At 40.2% G+C, this 26,886-nt stretch overlaps 1 protein-coding gene across 1 annotated transcript in view; it reads left to right on the top strand.

Annotated features, from left to right (window-relative positions):
* RORB (RAR related orphan receptor B) overlaps positions 1 to 26,660 on the top strand; it is a gene marked incomplete at both ends in the record, with an annotated part of 145,581 nt that extends 118,921 nt beyond the window's left edge. Inside the window, 6 exons of the mRNA XM_084278401.1 lie at positions 15,730 to 15,851; positions 17,463 to 17,595; positions 19,513 to 19,620; positions 20,743 to 20,853; positions 25,922 to 26,034; positions 26,505 to 26,660. Of these exons, the coding sequence (XP_084134527.1) occupies positions 15,730 to 15,851; positions 17,463 to 17,595; positions 19,513 to 19,620; positions 20,743 to 20,853; positions 25,922 to 26,034; positions 26,505 to 26,660 (743 nt within the window). The remainder of the gene's footprint in view (positions 1 to 15,729; positions 15,852 to 17,462; positions 17,596 to 19,512; positions 19,621 to 20,742; positions 20,854 to 25,921; positions 26,035 to 26,504) is intronic.
* Between the last annotated feature and the right edge of the window lie 226 nt (positions 26,661 to 26,886).

The raw sequence follows: 26,886 nt of genomic DNA, 5'->3' as shown, positions 1-26,886 counted from the left end.
CTCACTATTTCTGGTGCATGGATGTACATGCAGAGAAAGATCACTGATTTCGTGAGGCGCACAGACTCTGAATGTAGTTGTGTGGATACCCCTGCTCCTCTGCTTAAATGCCTTGGAGAGCCTGTGCCTTGATTTCTTCTTTGAAAAGTAGCAAAGAGACCTCTCTGTGAGACAAGACAGTTTGAAAGGCAATGGCTGTGATTCCTCCCTAAGAAGGATTTCTGTTCATCTAATGCCTCCAGTCGTACTTCTACAATGCAACTGCAATTACTACTTCTATTATAAAGAAATAACATGAAAGAAGATTGGCATCCTAATTAGGCACTTCTCACCTCAACAAGTGAAGTATGCTGAGTCAGCTGTGGTTGAAACTGTAATCAAACGGTAACCCTTCATTGATGGAATTTAAAAGAAATAAGAAGAAATAAAAAGAAGAGGCATTCAGGAGCACCCATAATAAATTAATGACACATCATAAAACCCCTCTCTAGTTCTGGTTGGGTCTTGCTGCCTCACAAATGTACACTGAGATATGTAAAAATACTCAGACCTGCTGAGGGCCCTGGAGGTGTGACATGCACTCAATATATGTTGCAGAAAGGGGATATGTAGTGCTTACTGTCTGATAAAAGATGAAGGTGAACCTACAACCTGTAGCATGTTTTCTATTTGTGCATGATCATGTGCAGGAGGCTGTACTTTGGTTGTGAATTGCACAGGACAAAGTTATGATTTTATCCCCCTGTTTAGTGGGATATTTTTTGTTTCCGTGATTGGCTAGGCTGCTGTCCAGTGAAGTCCTACATCCACAGAACAGCAGTACAGGTGATTAGTGAGGAATATCTGCTCCACCTTCCCTCTCAGCTCTCGTGGCTGCATGGTCACTCACATGTGGCCTGTGCAAACCTCAGCCCTTCAACAGTGGCTCACAATACCCCAAAACAGTTCAAAGACAATCTAAGCAGTCCTAAGAGCTGTTTCCCTGCTGCGCCTTGTGCCAAAGATAAAACGTTCCCTGAGACACTCAGAGGAGGTACCAGAAATATGACATTTCTGATAGTCCATGAATTAGGACTTGTGCTCAGCAATGGAAGTGAGCCCAAAGAGGGAACATGGCCACAAGACTACAGTCTTAGTGGCTAAAGGATCCCACTCAAGTCAATGGGAACTTTTGACTCATGGAAATGTAGAGAATAGTTTAACTTTTCTCCCTTGCAGGATCACCTAGAAGTGATGCATCATTCTTAAATTTCCTTTTTTTTTTTTTTTCCTAGCCCTAAACCAGCCAGCCCTCAATCCACAGCACATTTCCTAGTCTTTGACCCTCTGTGTCATCCAGCCAGTGTTCCCTTTATGGAACACACAAGGTGGGGAAAACCCCAGAGCACAGGGAGCGGGACATACCAAATGGCCTGTCTCTGGGCTCACAACAGAGTTCAGGTGCTGGGATTTATTTCTTTTCCTTTTGAAATTGGAAATGGGGCTCCTAAATTGGTAGGATTTTACTCAAGTACTGCTGCATGTCATTTCTGGCCCTTAAAGCAGAGAGCTAAGGGTGTTAGTGAGAGATAATGCAGTATAATAGATCAGATGACACAACTGAAAAAATTGAGATGTACCAGAAAATACTGGGATTAGTGCACAGGTAAATGATATTTTTAGTGTTTAAAAACAATCAGGAAATGCCTCTTCATGCTGCAATGAGTTGTTGGCCCCTCTGTAAAGCTGCAGTCTTGCAGACAAAGCAGGAAAACTCTTTAGCACCAGGATGCATTGATCTCATATTACATTGTGCTTAAATTTTACTGCAGCATTGTATCTTACTCCAGTGAGATTTAGGACTAGCCTCAACTCACATTAAATGGAAGCTACTGCCTTCACTGTTAGCCAAAATCGTAGAGAACACATAGAAGATGGAGAAGCTGTACTTCATTGATCCTTGTACCTGATAGAAAGTTCCATTGCTCTAAGTATCCCAGGTCACGTTAGTGCTTTTCCTTACTGAAGACTTTCTACCAAATTAAAATTTCCACCCTTAGTTGTCTTCTGGTCTGTGTGTTGTACTTTTTTAAGCACAACCTCACTTGCCACTTGCCTGATCTTCATTCAGTACAGTCCTCTTAATTTTTTTCATCGTAAACGAATGTGCAAGACTGCTTCCATCCTTCAGCTCTAAGCGATCCAAGGAACAGACTTCTTCACAGGTAGAACAGAATCGAAGTAGTTTTTACAGCTTCTGCATCACATGTCAACCTGTATCCTGTTCATTTATTTCTTCAGTGTTATTGCTTTGCTTGTTTCTCACTCACTTCTCTCCCGAATAGGGCAGGTTTTTATTAAGATGCCTCTGACATTTCCAAGTTTGAATCTCATTTTCCCCTTTCTCATTTTTCTAACCTTTTCAATCCTGTTATACTGTGTCTCAGTCCTCATTGATGCTTTGTGACTTCTTTCAATTTGGAACTATCTCTCATTTAATTAGCATGCTGTGAACCCTCTCTTCTAGATTATTAATGAAAATGTTAAATGCTTGTAAAACAAGTTCTAACAATGGTCCCTGCTGCACCTGACTAAACAACTCACTGCAATTGCATAAATTACTTTAGTATTTACTTTTTGCTTGCTATCCAAAAGGAAGGTTCTCAGAAAAACCCAAATAACAAATCTTCATTTCCCTGTCAGGTTGATTAGGTTATAAAAATAATATTTTCTATAATACACTGTGACATATTGTTTACATCATTTACAGTAATTTTCTAATCTCCTCCAAAAAGGAATTGAAGTGGTCAGGCCCCTTTGATCTTTAACAGTCACAGGCCGTAACAATGAAAAAAGTGTTCTTTTTTCTGAGCATGCCTTCACCCACAGTAGACTTTGTAGTGGAAATAGAAGTTGTTCAACTTAACAGTTTTGAAATTCAAAATTTTTACATAGCAAATGTTTCAACACATTATATTAGAATTGCACAGAAAACAAAATATAGCTCATCTTGCATTACGTACTTACTAGTAACTCTAAACAGTGTACCAGGAAGTAAGTGTAAGAGGAAGAGGTGCTGATAAATTAAGTTATATAGGGCTCCCTCACAGGTATTTAGTACTAGTATATTCCTCCAAATTTGCTGACTAGTCTAGGGTACAACTGCACACTCTTTGATCCCTATGAGAAGCAGGGTAGCTAATGTCTCCCTTGGAAGAGAGGGCTTTCATCCTTAAGGCATTCTGGTTGGAGATTTGATCTAGATTTGCAACTGGGTGGGCAGAGCACAAAGCAGGTGGGATGCAGTGAACAGATGTCTTGGGACTGCTCCTTCCGACTGTCTGCAAGTGGCATGACCCAGGTGTGTCCCATCAGCCAGAGATGCTTCCAGCACCAGAGACACCCATGTCCTGAGGATACATGTGCCAGGGACGCCACACATGATCCTCTTTCTCCCTCACACCATGCCATCTGCACATCTGGGAAGGCAGAAGTTCCTCATGCTGCAGGAGCAGATCAAACTGTGGGGTGAAATCTGCTCATTGTGTCAGAAGTGATAATTTGGTCATTTACAGAACAGCTTCCTCTTTGCAGAGGTCAATTGATGCATTGTAAATCCTAAAGGGAGAAAGGAGCTCTATTTCCTGACCCTCATAGCCCCATAGAGGGACCGTAATGCTTGCTCCCAAGAGCGATTCTAAATTAGCAAGTATTAGAGGCTTATTTTTAGACTTGGTCAAATTAAAGACCATCTTGTTTAAATATATGTGCATAATATTATCTGTCACTGAGCTGAGCATTGCATTTTCCTCACGAAATATGTGGCTTAAATCTTGGGCTGTAAAGTTACTGGATAGGTTTCCCTGCCTTGGCTGCAGCAGAGGTTACCAGACTGATTTCTTAAAGACGAGAAAAAAATTATTAGTGAACACTGTTGTGGAGAAAACAAATTGGTCAAAATGACCAGCACCATATACTGTGTGTATTTAGGTAGTCAGTAGGGCACCACTAGAGCATAGGTCACATAGTTCTGCCTCTATAACTACAGAAAAAAACTCTTGGTTGTGTATATTTACTTGGCATTTCTTCAACATCAACACTATTTGAAGGTACCCAATGGCTTGCAGAGCTTACATTTCTACCAAAATTAAAGTCAAATAGTAAGGTTGGTAGTCTCAGACTTGACCTTCCCTTCAAGCCGCCTCTGGCCCTGTTCAGCTGTATGTTAAGGTGGACAATAGCTCACTAGGGCAGCCATGTAGTGACAATGGGAGGAGGGATCTATCGCCTGCTGTACTCACCAAATCCACCACAACACGCAACTCTCTCGACCCTGACACATTGACTGGAAAATAACAGCAAAGCAAAACCTAAAAAATGTTATTAAGATTGGCTCAGGATGGATATGTAAAAGAAAAGCCCCCTTGGTAACTGCAAATAACACCCTGTGCATACGTAAGCCTTAATTTATCTGGGTTCTCAGGACCTTCAGTGAACAGCATATATTGTAAAGTTATTAAATTTCCATTGCTGCAATTTCTTACAAGCAGGAGCTTATCATTTAGTTCACTCCCGATCCCACCCTGAGAGGAGAACTTCACCCGGAAGCATTCTCAGTTCCTCTGCTGAGGGTGTATTTGGAATCCAGTCCCACATCTTTTTCCTTTCAATAAGATTCTTCCATTAACTTAGAAGCATTTAGCTTATTCCTCCATGCCTGTACTGTTTACACATGTCCACAGCACTGTCTGCTGCACATATACTGGCATCAGACTGTCGTCTTAAAAAGTGTGCTTCCTGTTCGAGGTTGCAGAAGCACTTCTCCAAAAAGATAAGCATTTTTTATTATTATTCTTTACCTCCTTTCTCTATACATCCAGGATTTGTTCCTTGTGACAAATCCAATGTTAATGGACAGCCTATTGAACATGTATTGGTCAGATGTCATCTGAAGGAATACTGTAGAGACCGTCATGTTCGAAAATGCAATGAAGTTCCTAAAACCCATACCTAAGGTGCCCTTAACATCTACATCTCTGTTTTCCTTCACAAGACCATCACCCGCCACACGGTGAAGCAGAAATGATGGGTTTGCGGCTGTAGTCCCATGCAATGTTTCTTCAACGCTTTTTCCAAGCCGTAGTTCAGTATCCCTCCCGCCAAGGTGATAGTCAAATTTTGCAGGGCAGGTGTCTACAGGCTCACAGCCGTATTTCAGCAGAGCAATGTTGCCATCTAGTGAGCAATTAAAAATGTGCAGCATGTGCGTTTATCCGCAGATGCCCTTAGGGCACTGTATCTTACCGTCATTACCTATTTAAAGGTGACAATCAGAATAAATTAATATTTCAGGTCTGTACTCATTTCAGCTCACGTGATAAAACTTAGAACTTATTCTGCTTTTTTTTTTTAACTAATTAATTTCTTCCCCTTTTCATACACTCAAGAAGAGAACAGAGAGCTGCAAGATTTAAAACTAATTTGACAGCGTTGCTCAGTTCAGAAACACTTCAACTTCATAAAAAATGGACAGAAATGTGGAAGAATAAATTAGAACATTATGATACTGAAGCATTCTAGCTGAACTGATGCTGGAGTGAAGGGTGGTTTTTTATAATTCTAGATTCCAACTTTTTAAAGCATATATTTAGAAATAAATCTAACCAATAAAATCAACAAATAATTTGGCAGAAACATCAGGGAAAATATAATAATCTTGAAAGTTTGTAAATTTTCTAGTTCTATCTTTCCTCACCTCCAAATTAGTAATCTCTATTTGTAAATTTTGAAAAAAAAACATCCTAATTACAGATTTACATAAAGGCTTTAATGAGTTTATGTTGCCCAACCTGGTAGTTTATATCATCCAAATGTTCATAAATAACTGATTATGTTGTTATCTTTTACTTAGTGCATATTTTAGCACTTATTGATTTAAGAGGACTTAGGGAGGGCAGAGTTTGCTTTGTAACTCTTGATGTAGATTTGAAAAATAAAGACTCTTCTAGAAGGCACTATATTTAAACACCACTTTTTTTTCCACCCTGTAATTTTCAAATCGCGGAGCATCCACTGCCTCACAGTAACTGCAGTGGACTTTGGAACAGTGGCATGTTGGTTCTGGCGGTTCTACTTGACTGCACTTAACGCAAATTACAGCAGTTCAATAAGCACAATGCAATGTGCCTTTTCACTATCTCCAGTTCAAATTTATACAGCAAAGCAATTAACCTAAAACTATTTGAAAATACAGTAGATAGACTGAAAGTATCCCTAAGACTGAGTTTTTCCAGCAAATTACAAAGCTCTTTCGCTATTTCTGAAAGCAATTTAAGCACTCTCTCTCTCAGTTAAGTCAATTCATATCTCAAATGCAGGACAACTAGTAACATCACAATGATTTTACCAGTGTGGCCACGGGCACTGCTTCTAGCTGGGGTTCAATCACACAACAGATCATGCATGATAATGATGCAGAAAATGCCATTTTACATATTGCCCTTTATGTTTTTGTGAGGATAAGTGTTTCAAGTGGGAAGAGAATCAAAACTTCTGTTCTGAGAGAGGTACAGTTTAATTGCTTCTGGCGTATGATGAAAGCTTTCAAGAAACAAAAAATTTTGACTGTTTTTTTCTGCAGCACCCAAGAAAATTAGGTACCCTCAGTTGTAGGTATGACTATTTGAGCAATATAAGCATCTGAATTAAGCAATTAATAAAGTTAAGATCATCTTTTAGCTTAGATTGAGGATGCTGAACACTTTGTGATCATTTGTTCTGTTTTACTTCTCAGTGTTTTACGAAGAAATTAAAAACATGCATTAAACCATATTAAAAAGAAGCTTACATTTTTAACACACGATAATATAGTTCTTTAAATGGCTACATTCCTAATCCGTTAAAGCAAGTATGTAAAAATCCTCCTTTTCTCAAAATATATTAATATTTTCTTGCATAACCAAACCTGACAAAATATGTTCATTCTATTGAGAATCCAAAAAGCAGTTAGAAAGCAACCATTTGTAGCAGTCAAAATATGTAAAGTAGTATATCATACATCCCATATATTACTATACATCATGACAGTCTTCTCAGGAATAGCTCTGTGCTGTGAATATTGTCAGTTTTCAAATCACACAAAAAGATCAATGCAGCACTAATGGTATAACAAGTACTGAGGCGTGCGGTTGCTGCCAGTCATAGGAATAGCCATTCGGCTGAGTTCCTGCTGTACCCTTCAGAGGAGCAATGCCAATAGCAGAAGAAACGGTAACTGGCTTTGTGAAAGAAGCCCTCAAAATCTGAAGGCCAGAGCAGGTGCCAGAGCATGGAGGGCATAGGACATGTGAAGGATGTTGTCCTGCACGGTTGTGTCTCAGGCAAGAAGGCAAACATAGCACTGTGGATGAAAATCAGGAGATCAAGGCAGTGTAGTATACAGAAGTGCCGTAATATCTGCAGAAATTGGTGTGGTTGGCATTAGTAGTGATACATTGCTTACTTCCTCACAGGAGCAACTGCTTTATCACAGTGTGAGTGTTCCCTGTCCTCACTGTTTGCATACGTTGTTTGTGGGGAGTCAGCACCAGCAATAGGCATACTTACCTTCTGCTTTCCGAGAGTTTAATTGGAGCCCCATACTGTATTTCTTTTTCATCATGGCCAACATTATTTGACACTTCTTTAATCTCATGCACAAGGAAGCCAACAGATGCTTGGTTTTGTAAATTGTTTTCTTTCCCAGTACACATGCAATATCCTGTTTGACTTCCCAAGGCCACAGTTCACTTATTCACACTGTGTGTCTTCTGTCTGGCGGATTTCATCACTCTCTTTATCTTTTCACTACTTTCTGCCTTATGCTTAAGAATAATGTAGTTCTGCTTGTTATGCAGTTTGTGATGTTCCCAGCTCTACAGGTCTTTCTTTAGTCCATTCAGTTCTGATACCTTATTTCACAGAACAACAGCAATTCTTTTATGCAAGAGGGAAAAGATATGAGAAAAAGTTGGGAGTGAAACACGCAGGAGAGGAACATGGATTTGTTTAGTGGAAAGATGCAATGCAACAAGACATAAGGCTCAGACAAATGCTGAAGCTGACTATCAGAGCACAGTCTTTAGAGTGCCATAGCCTTGGAGGGTTGAAAGTTATGTGTAAATGGGAATAGTTAAAGCAAGATATCAAGGCATGGAACACTGTCTTGTGTTCCTTTTTTACTGCATGGACACTTTTTCTCTTGATCAGTGAAATGTCTGTCATTGCTTATGATAATCAAATTGTTTCACTTTCTGACACTATACACTGACACCACTTTGATCCGAGACAGTTGCCACACTACAGGAAAACAAAACCATCACAGAATGTTTCATCATTGCTTTTTAAAGCATTCCTAAGCCTAGATTGCTTAAAAATTCTATATAAAAAAAGCTGAATCTAAGACTGTGACAGTAAAAGAAGTACTAAAATGTGTATCTAACCTCTTCCAGCCCTTTGCAGACTACGACAGGGCAAACCCTTCTGATCCTACTTTAAAACCCTTAATATTCTAATTGTCCCATGTATATTTGTAGGTTCCATAGTAAGAACACATTTTTGGGGGGACAGTCTCAAATTTCATATGAAGATCTCTTTGTGTAAGCTGTGCTGAAGAAGTTAGGAAGCAGCTCATCTCAGTAAATTTGTGATAATTATATAGTGCCTGTAGAGTCCATGTCCCGTAAGTTCTAGCTATTGCCTTGCTTAGTGCTTTTGCTGCCAGCTAAATTATTTCTAATTAGTACAAAATATACGTTTTTTGCTAAATTGGCTGAGACCCGGGAAAAGTATTATTAAGTGGAGACCTTTAAGCACTTAGAAAGATCCTCCAGGATTTAACAGAATTCTGGGTCCATCCTCTAGGTTCCTCCACATTAGGACTTCATTCCATTTTATTGTCAGTTCTTGTAATTATTAGCATTTTTTTGAAAGGCAAATGCAAAACTGATTTATTTTGAAGGGAGAGAGAGGAAATACAGAATTCACACACATAACATTCCTTCAATGTGCAATCTGTTCCTGACAGTAAGCATTCAATATCTTGAACACAAGGGAGGGTTATTCCTGAACTAAATTCAAGCATTTCTAGTTTCATATGAGTGTTTTAATGTCTTGTATCATCTTCCTAGGCTGCATATTGTGTAGTGTTACAAATTTATTAAACAAATGGGGCTTATGAAATTTGCTAGTCTATCTATAACAAATCTTGAAAGGGAAATCTTTCAAAATAATTCGTGCATTATGACATTGGGAATGCCAAGGACAGAGGAAAAATAGGATGAGCCTTTTGCAAGTATTTTCAGGAAAGAGTGTTCCTGCTTTCTGCAAAAAAAGTTCATGTTTTTCAACCAATTTATTTTTTAAAATCGGGACCCGTTATTCATGGTTTGGCAGCAGCCACAAGACATATTTGCTCTTTATTCCCTGGCATCACTGCCTCCATTGCTGTCTAAGAATTTCTTGAGGTGATCTGTGCAATGAAACCCATTTGCACAACTTGCCATTTTTCAGTCATAATTCCCCAGACGAGTGTTGATCTGATACACAGTTAGCATTATTTCAGATCCTAGAACAGAAATTTTATTTAGAATATATAGCTGGAGTTTTGACAGTTGTATGAACTGGTATGTGTGCTTACAGCAGCCAGCCAAAGCTGTGGTGTTACTGCAGCATTAATTCAAAGTGGATCCCTGTGAGAGCTCAACTTAGGATATAAGCTGAGATGAGCTCTTAGCTACTCAACTGGATCCTAAGGGTAAGTGGCAAATTAAAAATTCATTATTCATTTTAATTGAGGATGATTATCAGTGTTTTAGGAGGCACACTTCAAAGTTCTTCAGTTCCCAGTGCAAAAGAAGGGAATACTGAGAAAAACTAGAGTCTCTCCTGAGAAAAGAGAGACAAATGAAAGAGCTAAAGAGCCTGTAGGAAACAGACACTGCCAAGTACTGTGGATAATTTCCACTTAGCAGGCCAAATTCACAGCTGGTGAGTGTTGCATGCAGTCCGTGGAGTTATTACGCCCATCCCCACCAGCATTGTACTTGACCTCGAGTTGGGAGTTTTTCCTCAGTATTGTAGTTTGAGATCTCTGAATATTGCAAGGAGATGCCTGAAAAAGGCAGGACTGACTCACCAGCTGATGATAGACCCCTGCAGGTCTGTACTATGCTGATTTATATTATCTAGGTTGCAATGTTCCGTTTGCTGTATGCACTTCAGATTTAAGCAGCTCCTAACGCACTGGTGCAATACGTGTTTGAGCTATCATAACCTTTGGAGAGTGTGCCTTTTGTGAGGTGTCTACTGAAATCTAAAATAAGAAATTACAGTAGAGGAAAAAAAAGAAAGAAAGGAGGGGAAAAAAAAAAAAGAGTCCAGCAGAGTAGGCAAAACTGGAAACAGAAAAGGTCGTTTGCAGTTCTGGAAGTTGTGAGCTGCAGTCCCAGTTTATATGAGAGGTGCACTGCTACTCTTCCCTGGTAACATCTGCTTTTGGCCTGTTTTGCTGATGGAATAGAGCTCTGGTAGTTTTGCTTCCTACCCAGTCCTTCTGTCAGGACCATCCAATACTTCTTTAGCTACTGTCCAGCTCCAGTGATGGGAAGCAGCATCCTCAGACACTTGGGTTGCACAAGCTTTGGAGAAGAGGCTAGTAAGCAGGAGACAGAGACAGACAACCTTAGAGAAAGGCAGAAGCTGTGACCCAAACCCATGTTCACTCCAAAAGGCATTGGCTGCTAGCTGATTGGCCTGAACACAACTCTTACATGTTCATGGTGCCTCTTACCCACCCAAACTTGGGGAATGGGAGGTCAGAAGGGGAATGGCAACAATATTTTACATGTCTGTAGGAAACCAGGATAGGTTTGTTGCATTAATTGTGGTATAGGTTACGTCACTGTTCACTCATCCGTCCACACAGAATCAAGTTTTTTTGTTCCTTACATAGCTTTAGGTAGTCCAGGACAAATTTAAAGGCCATTTATTTTGCTAAAACAGCATTAATCTCTTATGCTCCTCCTTGTTATATCTTGTCTATGCCCTCTATTCCCCATCTCATCCATCAGATGCTGTTTTTCCCTGATAGCTGCATTTAATTCTGTTAGCACCCATGAGATCCCTCGTTATGCTTCAGGACAGTTCCCATCAATATTTGCATGTGGCCTCTTTTGAATATTAGCCCCAACAGTCTAATTTGTAACCACCGAGCCACAAGCCCATGAGCACATTCCATAGAGGTTTGTTTATTCTGTTACCATGCTGCCTTGCACACTGTAAAGCCTTTGGTTCGTGTACATGTGTGTCTTCCTGTTAGATTTTTGTTGCCCCATCCAGCCATAGACACTGAGGCCATCTTGTCTGACAAGCTGTGTGTCACAAGCCATAAAATTACATACACACACAGAGTATTTCTTTCCAGAAACCCACAATTTTTTTCTCTGAATGAGACAAATCATTTTGACAGATAATCCTTCAGCTTCCTGATACACAATTTTCAGCTTCTTCTGGACATCTCAGACTGTTTGACTTGTTTTTTGGTTTTTTTACCCTGCTGCATTGTAAAATGCAGATTAATTTCTCTCCCCACCCAGCTGTCACCTTCCAGCACCACACCAGCAGTAACAGAGCTGCTGTGGCAGGAAGGGCAGCGGTCCCACCCGCTGCAGGGACAGAGGCAAGCCCAGCCTCTTGGGTTTCTGCTCTCCAACCACACCAACCAACAACATCTATCTTCTCACCCCTGAGAACAGAAAAGACTTTACAGCTAAAATAGCGACCTGTCAGATACACACAGGCCAGAAAAAAAAAATATAAGTGATCATTCCAGTATATATCTCATTTGAGTATTTCTGATTTTTCAAGATCCCGTATTGGTTACAACTATTGACCATTTTCTTGATTATGTTGTTTCTGGTTTATCTCTTGGGAAGCAGATACATTTTCATCTCATGTAGTGTCAAGTGATCATGATGTGTGGTAGGAGACATAGTCCTAATACAATAAACCTAGTATAGACAGAAGGGAGGAGTGAAGCACCTAGTCTACATTTGTATATACATAATGCAGCAGATAGGCTTCCCAAACCCTGCAGTTTACAGCTGTAGTTATTATGATGCTAGTGGTGCACTACCATGACGGTTCAGTAATTCTTTAGGTTGGCATTAGTAATTTTCACTCAACAGTTGCAGCATTTGGTGCTTGTAAAGCAAAATGTTGCAGACATTGATTCTTACACCTAAATGGCCAGAATCAACTCTTTTGGTTTTGTTTTCATAAAGTAAACTTTGCAAACCTGCTGTAGCTTATTTAAAATGGAGGCTGACAATGTTTCAAGCAGAAATGCAGTTCACATTGGGGTCACAGAAATCGAATTGTCTTTTATAGTCCTTGCAACCCATCCAAACAGGACCCTCGTTGGATCCATGACACTTTCTGGTGTACAGGGAGCCTGTACTGGCTCAAAATAATCTCCGGCTCAAAAAAAAAAAGGAAAGATAAAAGTCAAGTCTTGCATAGAGTAACTGTGGCAGACTCTTGTAGAACAGGAGGGACAAAGCGGGCAGTTGAGCATCACCCCAGCAGGGCTTAAAGCCTCTGCATCAAGACAATAGGTCTCCTCCCACTGTATGGAGGTGTTTGCTTTCTTTCCTCATTGTCCATTGTTAAAAGAATCTGTTGAACTCGGTTGCCAGCAGTGTTTGCATGCTGCCAGGTGTCACAGAAATGTATCATATTTTGCATACAGTACAGTACTGTGTGGCAGGACAGGTTTACATTAGACATCAGTATATTATTCCCAGTGGTTTAGGAACTTCTTTCTGCATGGGATTTGGCAAGATGTGTACTGATGCCAACTTCATTAACAAAAAGATGCTAAAATCTGAAAATGTAACAACATTTTAAAAAAAAGGTTATGTTCTTTGAAGCCCTCTGTGAGTGACGTTCTTTACCCGCCCTGGATCAATCTGTTGCTGGACCATCTTGGAAGCCAAGACACACTTGTACTCCTTTTACTTTTTGCCTCATGCCAGCTCTGCACACCCAGAGTATGTTATATTTGCACAAAACTCCTTCCAGGGATGCAAGCAGCATCTTCTGCTGCTTACGCTGAGTGAGCAGTCCCCTCCTCCCCTGAGACCCAGTGTACCCTTTCCCTCACACACTCAGACTTGCCTAGCCTGCAGCGCAAGAGTTTCAAGTCTTGTCTTCCACCTGATTCCTCCTTGGATGTCAGCATTCAGAGCTGCTGCTTGCTGCAATTGCCCTAGGCCTTCACACATCTGAATGGGTTTTAATGTCAGCTCAACATAGCACAAGTATGTAAGGAAAAGATGTATGGGGTAAAATACAGCGTGCCTTTCCACAAAACTCTGAAGAGTTTGTCACCTCTTCAGTCCTAAGGTAAATATGTAAATGGTCAGAGAAAGAGTGGTGCTGAGAATCTTTGCAGCAATGTGGAACTGTTAATCAAGTATATTTTGAGGTCAGTGAAATAAAAAGATCCTATTTGCAGATTGTTGGCATCAGGTCACCTTGTCTGATTCAAGATCTGTCTGTGCAGTAGTACTGAAGCGTTTGTGCTGTGTATCAGTAGCATTTCTTTTAGTCAAGCATGTGAAGAGTTCCGGCTTTTCTAACAAATAGCAAGGCTAGAAGAACTGGACTAGGAAGCTCAAGAGCAAAAAAGACCAGCCAGCAGGTGCAGAGAGAGAAATCCTTCACTATTCAGGCCATGAAACTGTCATATGAGTTGAAATCACAATTCTTTCACTGGTGTTTTAGATGCAAGACCTAAATGTTCCTCGGACCACACCTCACTTCTGTCTGGTAGAATCCTTCCAGGAACATAAGTAACAAAACCTATTTCTTGAGCTTAACTTTTGCAGTCTGTTTTACCATGGCTAAGGAAGTTTCCAGAAAGATGGTGTTAAAACTGTACTTTAAGTAGAAACATCTGAAATTCGGTCTTTCCAGAAAAGGCAGGGTTTACTTGCTTTTTTTTTGCTTGAAGAAATGCAAATAAAACTTCGTCCAACCTTTAAAAAAAAAACTTGTTAAAAGTCATTGTGCCTTTATTCCAACATGCCCATTTACCTGTAAGTTTTTACTATAAAATGCAACAGCCAACCATCATAGGTTAAGACTTGTATCCAACCTTCCATAAAAGAACAATGGATAGATCCCTGTATTCACTAATAAGCGCTTTTAGTTACCTTTGTGCCTGAGTCAATTCTTCCATCAGGAAGCCTAAAGATAGTGTTGACCTTTAAAAGGATACCGGTAAAGATTGAATTGAGCAGGTTTTATTGTTCCTACAAAAACCTGGAACTCCTTTGTGTTTTCTTCAGCACCTTTCCACTGAATCTCAGCTTATTAACTGTGACAGCAGCACAGGCACCTATCCTATAAATAACACTCCTATAGCAATGATTGCAGGGAGCATATACATGTTTACATTAATTTTTTGCTTTCCTCCTTGCTGGTGTATATAAATTTGGACAACATTTGGCCAAAGAAACAGTGTTATTTTGGGACTCCAAGCACCGGATCCACCCACTGTATGCAAACTGTTGAGGATGTGAATGAGTAAATGATGACATTCCTAGTTCTTTCTACTTCCTGTGCTAAGCTTTGGCTAATGCCATTGCCCACGTCCCTTTCCTTTTTGGCAAACATGTTGTCTCTGAAAAGCTAGTTCTGCCACAAGGGCCTCAGTTCAGTTCTCTTCAGTTTGACTTTGTTCCATTGTTTACAAGATACTAATGCTAAGCAACGTCTTCAGGCTGAAGCACTGAGCTTTGTTAGATACAAAGCTCTCCAAGATGCAAAATGATAAATCATTACATTTCTATAGGGTGTTTTATCAAGACATTCCAGCTTCCGGTGCTGATGGGTTCATGTTGGAAGTTTTGGTGAAAATCATTGTAATCCAGTCAAATGGCTTAGGAGGCAAAGTTCTACTTTAAAATCTTTCCCTGAGAAGTTTACTCTTAGTTTCAGGCCAACACTGAATGCTTCTTTTTCCCTTTGCATCCTGAATTCCATGTTCAGTAGTTTTTAAGGCTGCAATTTCAGAATTGCTTTAAGGTAACTTAATCCCAAATGTGACATCTATTCTTGCATCATTCCTTCTAAAACCCAGGATACAAGTTCTGGCTTTCACCCCTTGGTAGCACCATTCTCCATGTTCATTGAGCTAAATCAGAACTTGATACAACTGAAAACTAATTTGAGAAAAATATGTGTCCTGTTTCCCTGGTAGGACCTACGCCAAGGTAATGCAAATGCCCACGTCAAGACTGAGCAGTCAGGAGTGAGCAGTCAGAGCTGGGCAGCTACACAGGCTTGGGGCAGACTGGAGTGATCAAGTAACAGGATCTCCAAATGACATTTAAACATGGGGAGGGGAAGAAAGAAAAAAGAAAAAAAGCCCCAAAGACACCCTTATAGAATGAGAGTTTGGATAGTTTCATAAGATACATGCAGATCTGCTATTTATCGGGCATTTCTTGGCTTTGGATTGAATATGGAACACTTTACAACAGTCATCTTCAGAAATTTTAAAAAGAGAGAGAAAGGTAGCACTGGAAAGAAAGATTCTTCTTTTAAATCCTCATTTTCCAACAACTTCAATGTTTTCAACATTCTGCTATGGCAAATCACCATTCACTGTTTCATGCAAGCTGTTTTTTATTCTCCTCTTCGCAGATCGAATTGCACAGAATATCATTAAATCTCATTTGGAGACATGTCAATATACATTGGAGGAACTACACCAGCTAGCGTGGCAGACCCACACATACGAAGAAATTAAGGTTTACCAGAGCAAGGTATGATCTTGCATTATGCTGACTTTCCTTCCTGCAGTTTGAAACTGTTAACAGTGCAATGTATGTGGCCAGGAGATGCTGATGAATTTCATGTAGGTGAAAATAACCATTTAAATATCTCTGAGGACCTAGTTACTGAAAGAAAGCAAAGGAGTGGCACTTCATAAAAAGAAGCAGCAGCTTTCCAGCATGTTCGGGTGTTTGCTAATGTTGAAGCTTAGGCATGGTTATGGAATCCAGCTTTCCATGCCTTGTGCATTACCACAGGACTTTTTTTTTTGCCTCATAAATTTAAAAGCACATCCACTTTTTATGTGAATAGCAAATATCTGTCACATACAGACAATGGATCACAAACTGAAAATACTCCTTAAATTGAAGTTCTTCAAAACAGGGTGGAAAAATTATCTCATTACACTACATTTTTTTCTACTTCTGTGGTTCTCAGGTGAAGTTCAAACTATTTCCCCCTGGCACTTCTTCAGATGTAGTCCAGTCAACAGAAATCTTTGTGCCAGAACGAGATGATTCTTCAGTGTCCTGGTTTTGGTCAGGATGGAGTTAATTTCATTTGTAACAGCAGATGAATGCTGTGTTTGAGAGTAAAATGGGAGTAGTGCTGATAACACCCTGATGTTTCTAGTTGCTGTCAGACAGTCAAGGACTTTCTCAGCTCTTCATGAGAAAGGAGGGGCAAAGCCAGGACAGGTGACCTAACTGACCAAAGAGAGTATTCCACGCCAGTTACGTCCTGCCCAGGATATGGGGGGCTGACGGGAGGAAGGCCGAGGGTGGCTTCGGGACGCGCGGTTCTTGGGGGACGGTCGGGTTCTGGGACGGCTCTGGGTGGCACGGCCTGAGTTGTATGGTTTGTTGAGAAACTGCATTGTGTATCAACAGCTTCATATATTTTTGCTTTGAAGTCCTGTTAGTATTGTTACATTGTATCTTTCTGTTATCTTAGTAAACTATCCTTATCCTTAGTAAGTAAGTAGTTTATCCTTACTAAGTTACTCAGTTTTCAGTTGCTGCATTAGTTGATCACACAAGAGATAGAAGAGACTCAGCTTGTTCTTTGAAAGTCGAGAGGCTGTGCAGTACTAGCAAGAATAAAAACACACTACAGCTTGCAGACCTGCAGTATGCAAGCCAAGAGCATCTGTTCACATCTGTATGCTTGTGTGTGCAATCAGTGTTCAGATCGCGATGATACTTAGATTATACATTAAGGTTCATGCTTGCAAAAATATTCTGTTGGATAACTTAATGGCACTGTACCACTTCTTCCCTAAGAGTACTCTGCAATTTTTACGTTGTTTGTGCCACTGTTTGTCTGTCTTGCACAAAAGCTGACATTAGAATTGTGTTTTAACTTTGGACAATGTGTTCTCCACTTTGGGGAGGCAAAGTTCAGATCAGTGAGGCAATCAGCTAGTGGAAACAGCCTTCTAGTGAACGGTATTGGATGCCTTGAGAGGCAGAGATGCTTTTAGGGCTCCTGGGGATGGGGGGAAGAGTCTAAGGAGTTCCCCTTTCTGCAAGTCATCACTTAATGCACTAATGAACCCACTTGCTCATTGCTTTGCTTTTCCATGTGTGTTTTCCTGGAAGACCAGAGAAGCAATGTGGCAGCAGTGTGCCATTCAGATCACCCACGCTATCCAGTACGTGGTGGAGTTCGCAAAGCGCATAACAGGCTTCATGGAGCTCTGCCAGAATGACCAAATTCTCCTCCTTAAGTCAGGTGGGTAAACACAGGAGGCTTGAGGCTGGTTTAGCACCCAGCACATTGGAAATGTGCTCTACTGTCTCGTTCTGCAAATTATTTTAGTTCTGAAGGAGGCTTAATTTCTGTCTGTTTCATTCACTACATTAACCCTTCCGTATTTTGCCACGTTAATCATGTTACTACCTTCTGATCCCCTTCCCTCTGCTGCCAATTGTGGTTATTAAGTACACACACACACACAATTGTTGCCGAAACCACAGTCTCCAACCTGACATGTGGTGGAAGGACCCTGCGACTTGAGCTGGTCGAATCAGTCATCTGCCATCCTGTAAAATCCCCACTTGTCATTAGTGAAACGAACACAGGCTCACCAGGGCCTGCCTCGGTGGTCATCTCTAATCTTTTTAATGAGACTACAGAAATACCCTCCAGCCAGTGCACAGGAGGGAAAATCCCTGCTGGCGCCAGTTGGTTTCAGAATAAATGAGAGCGGATTACGGCGGCGCGCTCCGGCCGTGCTCTCTGTGTATGCCTGGCTGTGCACGTGTGTGCATGAGGGCAAGGGGGAAATGGGTTTCCTTCCCCTGTCATGGGACTCTGTAATTTCTGTCCTCCGGAAGAATCGTGACAAGATTTATCATGACTATGTAGTAGCACCGCCACAACTCGGGAGCACAAAACGGCGTAACCAAGTGAACCGCGACTGGCAATTAACTGCATTTACCCTGTCATATCAGTTTCTTGCTCCCTACATGTGTAAAAGGCAGGATGCTATGTGAGGCGGCTTGTTAAAGTATAAGAAGCACTTCGTATTTCAGGAGAGAGCTCTTCATTAAGGCTGAAAGCTGGTGTGATTCAGCACTGTACACAGAGGGCTGTGGCTCGCGGTGGGGCTGGACCAGGACGGGGAGCACGAGTGCAAAGGGCAATGATACAGAGACCCTGGGAACACATGAGCAACCCCCTGGAAAAATGGAGTCATAGCACAAGAACTGTCTTTTTAAAGGTCGGACTAATTTCAAAGATTCTGCAGTTGTAGATTCTGCAGTAAATTCCTTCGTTTGGCAGGCAAGACTAACAACACAACTGCACCTTCAGCAAAAGATACAGTTACATTTGACTGTGTTGTTGGACAACTCCATCTAGCTTACACACGTATAAATATGGATTATTTTCTGGTTTGTTGTTAATGCTGAGCCGGCATTAGAAAATCAGGACTTTTCACTCAAAAGCATGTCTGCAGAAGAACAGAGTTCTCCTCACAGGAGATTTGGATTTAGTTAAGAGATGCTTATTTTTTTTTCTCCCTTTATTTTCCCAAAATGTATATCTTTGTAATTAGGAAATAATAGGGGATAGATAAGGAGGAAAAAGAAAGAGACAGGTTTCTTTGGCTATTCCCCAACCTTAGAGAAAAACCAGGGAGACAAAAATAAAACCCAATTTAGGGGTGTTCTTGGCAGTACTTTGTGTTGTATGTTCTCTGTACAAAGACTTTGTGGTGTTCTCCCCCTCCAGCCAAATGAAGTTGGGATTTATATACACGTTGAACAAAACTGGCTTTTTGTATGAAAAAGTGTTAGTTATTAAAAATGGGCTTCAATAAATGCCTAACTTACAGAATAAAATATTTTAAATTGAAAATATTTCCCCAGCTCTAAATTCAGTTTAAGTTTAGTTTGCTCCAATGGGCGTGGGGAAATCAACCTAAAGAAAGGGCAGTTAGACTGGACCAGAAATTACCAGAATACAGAAAATTTTTTTTCAATCATTTGGAGACATAGACTCTAGATGCCTCCAAAGAGTGTCTGTGTTGATATTTCTAATGACTGATGTCTTCCTAGATATTTTCTTGACATTTCCTCTATTCTGATGTTTTGCAGTAACGTGTGGTGCTTTTGCTTTTTTTTTTTTTTTTTTTGTGAATGATAGGCTGCTTGGAAGTGGTTTTGGTGAGAATGTGCCGTGCCTTCAACCCACTCAACAATACTGTTCTGTTTGAAGGAAAGTATGGAGGGATGCAAATGTTTAAAGCCTTGGGTATGTTGGTCTTCTTTTCAACCAAATACTTCACACCACATAGCGACAGTTTTGTCTTTCTGAAAACAGTGAGCCACAGTTAAAATCTTCAGTTCATGTTGAATCCCCAAACCTCCAAATCTCTAGGCTGGAACTGAAAAAGAAAAAAAAAGTGACTCCACTAGCTACTAGCTGTGATAGGGTTTTTTCTCTCTAATAAAAAGGGTCAACATGATGTTTTTTCAGATAGATACCTTATTCAGCCAACTGAAGCGTTGATAAAACATGAGTTTATGACAGCAGGCAAGCAGTTTGTCTTCACAGTTCGGCTATGCTTGATATAGCAAATCAGTCCCACTAATTGTGTCCTGCAGAAGGCAGTTTCAGCCCCAGCAACAATGGGACTAAAATGATGAACTGCTACAAATACGACTTACCTAAAATACTGTTAGGCCTAAAACTTTTAAGCTTATTTATGATTCATGTATTAGAACAATTGCTTCATTACTCAGCATGATATTGAATGCTACCTGAAATGTTAATACCTAAATGGATGTATTTTCCCTATCCGTGAGACTGCTACATTACCAGAAATTTATTCAGGACCAAACTGAGAGAGACACATTTTCTTCAAATGCATATATTGATCATATAAGTATATATTTTTCTTATTTGCATATGAATAAATGTAACCTAACGCTACCTTTCAAGTTTCAAGCATTTATGAAAGTGCCTTAGTTGATTTATTTTGGTGTTTACTATGTTCTCACAAATTTTTATAAATACTTACACTGTTAATTAATAAAATTATATATGTGAAAGTTATTTAGGACTGGTCTAAAAACCACTTAGATTTAATATCTGTTTAGAAATAGCCTTTCTTTCCACATCAGAAAAAGAAAATACTCTTCTAAGATTTTGTACAAGTTATTGCCTCAATTCTTGATCATTTTTGCACTGCAAAGTACATTTTAGTAATAAGTATTTAGGGTAGGTGAAATTCTAATAGCTTATGAAAGGCACTTGTTTTGAAAGTACAAAGATTCACTCACAACTTTTTTGACTGTCAGACAACACACTTTTCATAGCAGGTTAAAGAACTGATGAATTTCTAGCATTGATTTTGTCCTCTCTGGTGTGCAGGTTCTGATGATCTGGTGAATGAAGCATTTGACTTTGCAAAGAATTTGTGTTCCTTACAGCTGACTGAGGAGGAGATTGCCCTGTTTTCATCTGCTGTTCTGATATCACCAGGTAATTTTTCATTCCAAGCACCACAGTAATTTTTACTTTTTTTTTCATGTTTGTCCACCAGCTGTTTAAGTTGCATTAAGCAATGTTAAGCAATGTATTAAGCACTGGAAGAATACCTGATTTACCCAAATACACCTCACTGTCTTTTTGATAGACTGTCAGCAATTGCAGACACTGGAAATAGATCCGAAGAGTGAGGGTAATAGACATGGAGCAGGATCGTGTGGTTAAGCAGTGGCGGCTGGCGTTACTCCTAGGTTACAGATCATATACAGAGAATGATGGTACTCAAGAAGGTGCATGTTCCTCCTAGCATCTTCAGGGAGCCCAAACCTCACAGCCCTGAACAAGTTATATAGTCCCTAGTATGATGGGCTTTTTTCTGTGGGTGTAAGAACATGAGCAATAAAATTCTGTGTGAGGTCCTGTTTGAATTTAGCTTCAGACGAGATGGTGATTCCAGGGGCAAAAAGCTCTTTTTCATGTATTCATATAACTCTGCACAGGCAAGCATGCATACAGTGCGTGCTGGTTGTCTGACGGCAGAAAAGAGGGGTTTGTGATTGAATTGACTCAGAGGGTAGATCTACTAGATAAGCTCACAGTTTAACATGGGATTTTTAAACACGCCTCACAGGAGGTCGACCCCCCAGTTCCCACTGAAAGTAACCTCTTGACAGGCCTTTACAAAAAAACCCCACCATGAATTATTTTTCCAGCGTGTTCTGCTAAAGACTTCCTCTAGGTCACTTTGCCCTTCTGCACATCTGTGGTGGAGATTACGTTAGGCGGAATTAGACTAGCACAGATGGTGTCAACATGTTCATTCTCATCATTAATGACACCTACTGAAAGGACTCTGCTCCTTTTATTTTCGCTCTGAGCAGTTCTTGCGGTCATCTGCTCAGAGGTGAAATGGTTGAGCCAGTGGGTCTTCATGGTGTTAGGCTAGAGTGTTCCAGATAAGACCCTCCAAGCAGCCACCATTTCCACCTCAGAGGCATCCCAACTATGCGAAGGATAAGAGTTACCAATGCACTGGCCTCCAGATGCCCTGTCTTCTTCAGGGAGAGGGTACCTGCAGTGTCCTGATCGGTGTCTCTCTATTATCCCTCCCTCAGTCTGAAAAGACGGAAGCTGGGAGCATGACAGAGATGTTCAGCCAGTGCTTGCTCCTGGTTAACATTCATGGCCTGTTCAGCAAACTGACTCAGTACAAAGCTGAAGACAACTTAGACATTTGTTTGGGATCTGGGCTGTGAAGTTCTTCAGTCAGAGACTGCAGAAGATGGTTTCACTGGTTCCAGCTGACTTCACATTATGAAAGCAAGAGCAGCAGGAAGAAAGTGGCAGGATTCTTCTAAGCAGGATCTGTAGTTCTCTTTTGTGACAACTGAAGTTTTTTTCACTCTTTAGGGTTTTTTTTCTCACAGGAACAGGAAAAGTAGGAGTTAGCTGAACCAACAGAAACAATCAGATCATTTCAAAGCTGACTTCAAATCACGTTGGATCAGATGGGGACATCTCATCTACAGGGAAAAGGAAAATTCAGTTATGTAATTTCTAGAAAAATTACAAAGAAGTCACGTTTCTGTCTCCCAGGTAATCTGGGAAAGGCGAACTAGGTACTGGTCGCAGAAAGCTTCTAGCATCTCAAGAGTGTCCCGTGCCTTTCACCTGGTCCAAACCTATTTAAGTAATGGATATTTTCCCATTGATTTTGATGGATTTTTGGATCAAGTAATTTATGAAATGTGCTTGGATGCAGGTAGGCGTCAGATGGACATAAAAATTCTTATTCGGCTCTGCAGCTCCATACATGTCCCTTTAGTTTGCAAAAGAGCAAAATCTCTTGTATTCTTCCAGCACTTCACATTGCCTGAGTATCCACACTCATTCCTGCTTCTTGCAGCTGTACTAAGTACTTGAAAAGCTTACAAATCAGTACTGGCTTTGAGCTAGCTGTGTTGCAGGCATGTGTGTTTCCATTAACTCCAGTAATGCATTTCTGTCCTGATATACATCAGTCTTGATACAGCCTTTGAGAGCTGTGTGTCTCCTGAAGAGCAGCTTCTGTTTCTGCTAAGTATCACAGATACGTAGAGGCAACCCCAAGGTGGTTTTCACTATAATCAGGCTTCAGGGTTGAAGGTAGTGCTGTGAGATGCAATATTCCAATAATTCACAGCTCCTGATTTCACATGCAAGTTGGCTTTTTCCCCACTGTAAGCAAGAGAATATGTCTCCTATTTCTTTAAAAAAAAAAAAAAACAGAAAGAAAGTGATGTGGAAGTGCTTGATGCGTGCTGACCTGTCTGTGTGCGTGTGTACGTTTAGTCACAGAGGACACAGTAAGAAAGAAACGGGGAACTGCAGCAGCATCTACATGAATGAAAGGAAAGAAAATGTGGATTGTGCAAATGATTCCCATTTCAGCTGGGCTGCTACCTTTGCGAGTGGGAAGGCAGGGAAGATCATGACAGATGGAACCGACATTGAAAATTGCCATTTTGTACAAAAATTATAACAGTAAAAAATAAAGAAAGATTCACGTCGATACTAGATGTTCCAGTTTCTTCACAAGGAAGTATTTCATCTTGGGAACATCCATAAAAGTTTAAAAATTAAGCACTGCTTCAGAGAACTACCTGCACCAGTCCTTCTGTCCACTCACGTAGGTACACAGCCATTCCCTATGGGAAGTACCTGTATTCAAGTGATGGGTGATTCTTGTGCCTTGATCTTCAGAGGTTTACAGGAAAAAGGTTGGTTACATCAGCAGTAAGGGGAGCTAAAAAGATACATTAATACAGTTGCTAAGGCTGCAAACCCTGTGTCAGGCCCATTTACCATTTGATTCTCAGCACAAATCCAGACCTTTCACTTCAGGGTAGACCTAACCACTCTTCCTGGAAGTGATTCTTTATTCCTGATTATTGGCTGGATAGTGTCAGTCAAAGACTTGTGGTCAACTGCCCAATGTTCAAGTGGGTGCCAGTGATGAGTGGTGTTCCTCAGGAACTGGTATTGGGTTTAACATCTTTGTTGGCAACATGGACAGTGGGATTGAGTGCACCCTCAGCAGGTTAGCTGACAACACCAAGCTGTGTGGTGAGACCGACACACTGGAGGGAAGGGATGCCATCCAGGGGGACCTTGATAGGCTGGAGAGATGGGCCCATGCAAACTGCTTGAAGTTCAACAAAGGCCAAGTGCAAGGTCCTGCATGTGGGTCTGGGCAATCCCAAACACAACTACAGGCTGGGCAGACAATGGATTGAGAGCAGCCCTGAAGAGAAATGATGCTTTTCCATGCACTTTTGTGACTATAACTAGAGATACCTGGGAATTCCAGACAAATTTGTAAATTATTTTCAGTTGGTAGAAACTACATTTGGGGAGACAAACAATACCCATTGTAAGAGTTTCAACTAGCTCTTGTCATGAATATAGGAACTCTGGTGTTATATACAGCATGCTCCATGTCAGAAAAAGGATTAAATCTGTACTCCAAAAGTTTCAATCTATTTTTAAGCTTATTCTTATGACAGAAAAATAAATATTTAAAGATTGGTCTCTTTTTCAGCTGTAGTCTGCCAGAATAAACCTTGATGCAACACTATTGAAAGGCATGTTTTTGCTATAGCATAAAATTTGGCATCTAACTTGGAAGTCTAAATGTTACTGTGTGCTTATTTGTACAGATGCTGAGTGTGGTCTCAGCTAATTCTGTTTCTCTGGCCACTGGTGGCACAGGATCCTTTGGCTTACTTTCTGGGAGCATGGTTCTCTAAGCCCTGAAAAAAGACGATTATCTTTTCCTGATCATCTATTAAGTAGCTAGAGGTTTGGTTTTGTCTCTTTTCATAGTGCCTGGTGACAACCTGGTGACACCTCTCTCCACAGACAGTCAGACAAGTGACAAAATACTGCTCTTCCTGTGATGAAATACTGTTCAGTTTCAGTCTCTCTGGCACATGTGCTCATCGAAATACATTATTTCATTTCTGTGTATTATTTTAGTGACTGGAAGTGGGTGAAAGAGCTCTGAAAATGAAAGGGATTTTTCTGTGCTTTTCAATCTGTACATGAAGATTCATGCTCTATAATAAAATAGATTTTCCTATTTCCGGTTTGAAAGCTAAAATCTGTACCCAAGAATTGGTCTGGATTGAGAAAGGGAGAGGGGGAGGAAAAAAACATACTTGCAGCACAGAAAAACAGAATGTTTAATAGTGTTGTAAACACACTGTATTCATGATTTTGGGATTGTCTTGGGGGTCTGCTGCTTCTGTGTGTTTATCTCCAGAAGCTATGACTTGTGAGAATACAGATCTTACGGAAGACCTCCTACACTTGGGGTTTGAGTTCAGTAGAAGCCATATAGGTTTCAAACCAACTGTGTTTCTAACCGTTATTCTCCCAGACAATCTTTTATTTTGTGTTGTTTTAAAAGAGAACATTTTTAAATAATGAGAAATTTGCACTTCAAGACATCGCAACAACTCATAATTCTTTTGAATTATTAAAGAAATTCTTTTGAAGGAAGCCATTTCTTTTTATTCAGAATATAATATTTGGTCTCAAAATGTTAGCCTGGTAAATAATGAGATATTTTTTATTTTAATTTTTAAATAATTATATTCTATTATTTTCAAAGAAATGTTTTGATCAATATGTTTATTATTTATGTATTGAGACTCTCAGATAACATGACATGTTTTTCACCTAGCCAGTATGAAGCTAGAAGAAGCAACAGAGAATAATAAATTGTTTGGACCTTGTTTCACTTCTAATCCCATCTGTATCTCTAATATCCTACTCTAACCAAAGAGATGCAGAGACAACATTGTGTTCCTGTATTCTTTGGACCTGTTAGTTAAACTCTCAGGTGATCCTTTAATGGATTAGATACTTTGCCTCTGAAACCATGTCTTAATTATCATGCAACCCTTCCTCCTGGGAATTATGATTGCTGTGAATGCATGCCTGCATGGGATGCCGTGTTCATCCATGAGCGTGCCCCACATCTGTTCAGTTCTTTAGTTCTTGGTTTCCTTTTTGTCAGATCGAGCCTGGTTAATAGAGCCAAGGAAGGTCCAGAAGCTTCAGGAAAAGATTTACTTTGCACTTCAACATGTGATCCAGAAGAACCACCTCGACGATGAGATTTTGACAAAGGTAAAATGTTAAAAAAAAAAGAGCTAAGCACTCCTTGATCATGACATATTTTTTGTTGCCATTTCTCTATGTATTGCCACGTGAATGTAAGATAAAAGCAGCATGCTATGTGCTTGCAATGTCTAGGCTGGTTTTAGTCTTGTCCCTGGTTCCCCTTACTCCATTTTATGTACAGTCCACTAACTATTTTAATTGGTACCCTGGCAAGAATGAGACAGCCTTACAAAAATACCCCTGAAGGCAGTTCCTGGTTAAATACATTTTTGGCACATGGCTAAAATTTCCAGGACAATTTTAGTCTCTCACAGTAAGAGTGACGTCTGGTCCTTTGGATGGGTAGTTTTGATGGAGTTCAGAGTGTTGTGTTCAGTTACCCAACAAGATGTTATCGTAGTTTGTTTTGGAAACTGTAATTTATACTAAATTTGCCTTGTCCCTCTTCCTTTTCTTTTTATTTTAATGTCTCACAGTTAATAGCCAAGATACCAACCATTACCGCACTTTGCAACTTGCACGGAGAGAAACTACAGGTATTTAAGCAATCTCATCCAGATATAGTGAACACACTGTTTCCTCCATTATACAAGGAGCTTTTCAATCCAGACTCAACCACTGGCTGCAAGTGAAGGGGATAATAGAATTTTCACGTAGTCATGGAATGCGTCACTATTAAGACAAAAAGAAATGTTTTCATGAAGAACTTATTAAAAATGTCACTACTGCAACACTAGGAATGTCCTGCACTTAATAGAATTATTTTTCACCGCTACAGTTTGAAGAATGTAAATATGCAACTCTGAGTGGGGATGTCTTTTTTCTCTTTTCTTTGTTTACTTTTTTTTTTAAAAACTG

The sequence above is a fragment of the Gallinula chloropus genome (assembly GCF_964237585.1).
Source record: "Gallinula chloropus genome assembly, chromosome: Z".
Lineage (NCBI taxonomy): Eukaryota > Metazoa > Chordata > Aves > Gruiformes > Rallidae > Gallinula > Gallinula chloropus.
This window is presented reverse-complemented; position numbering and strand designations above follow the sequence as displayed.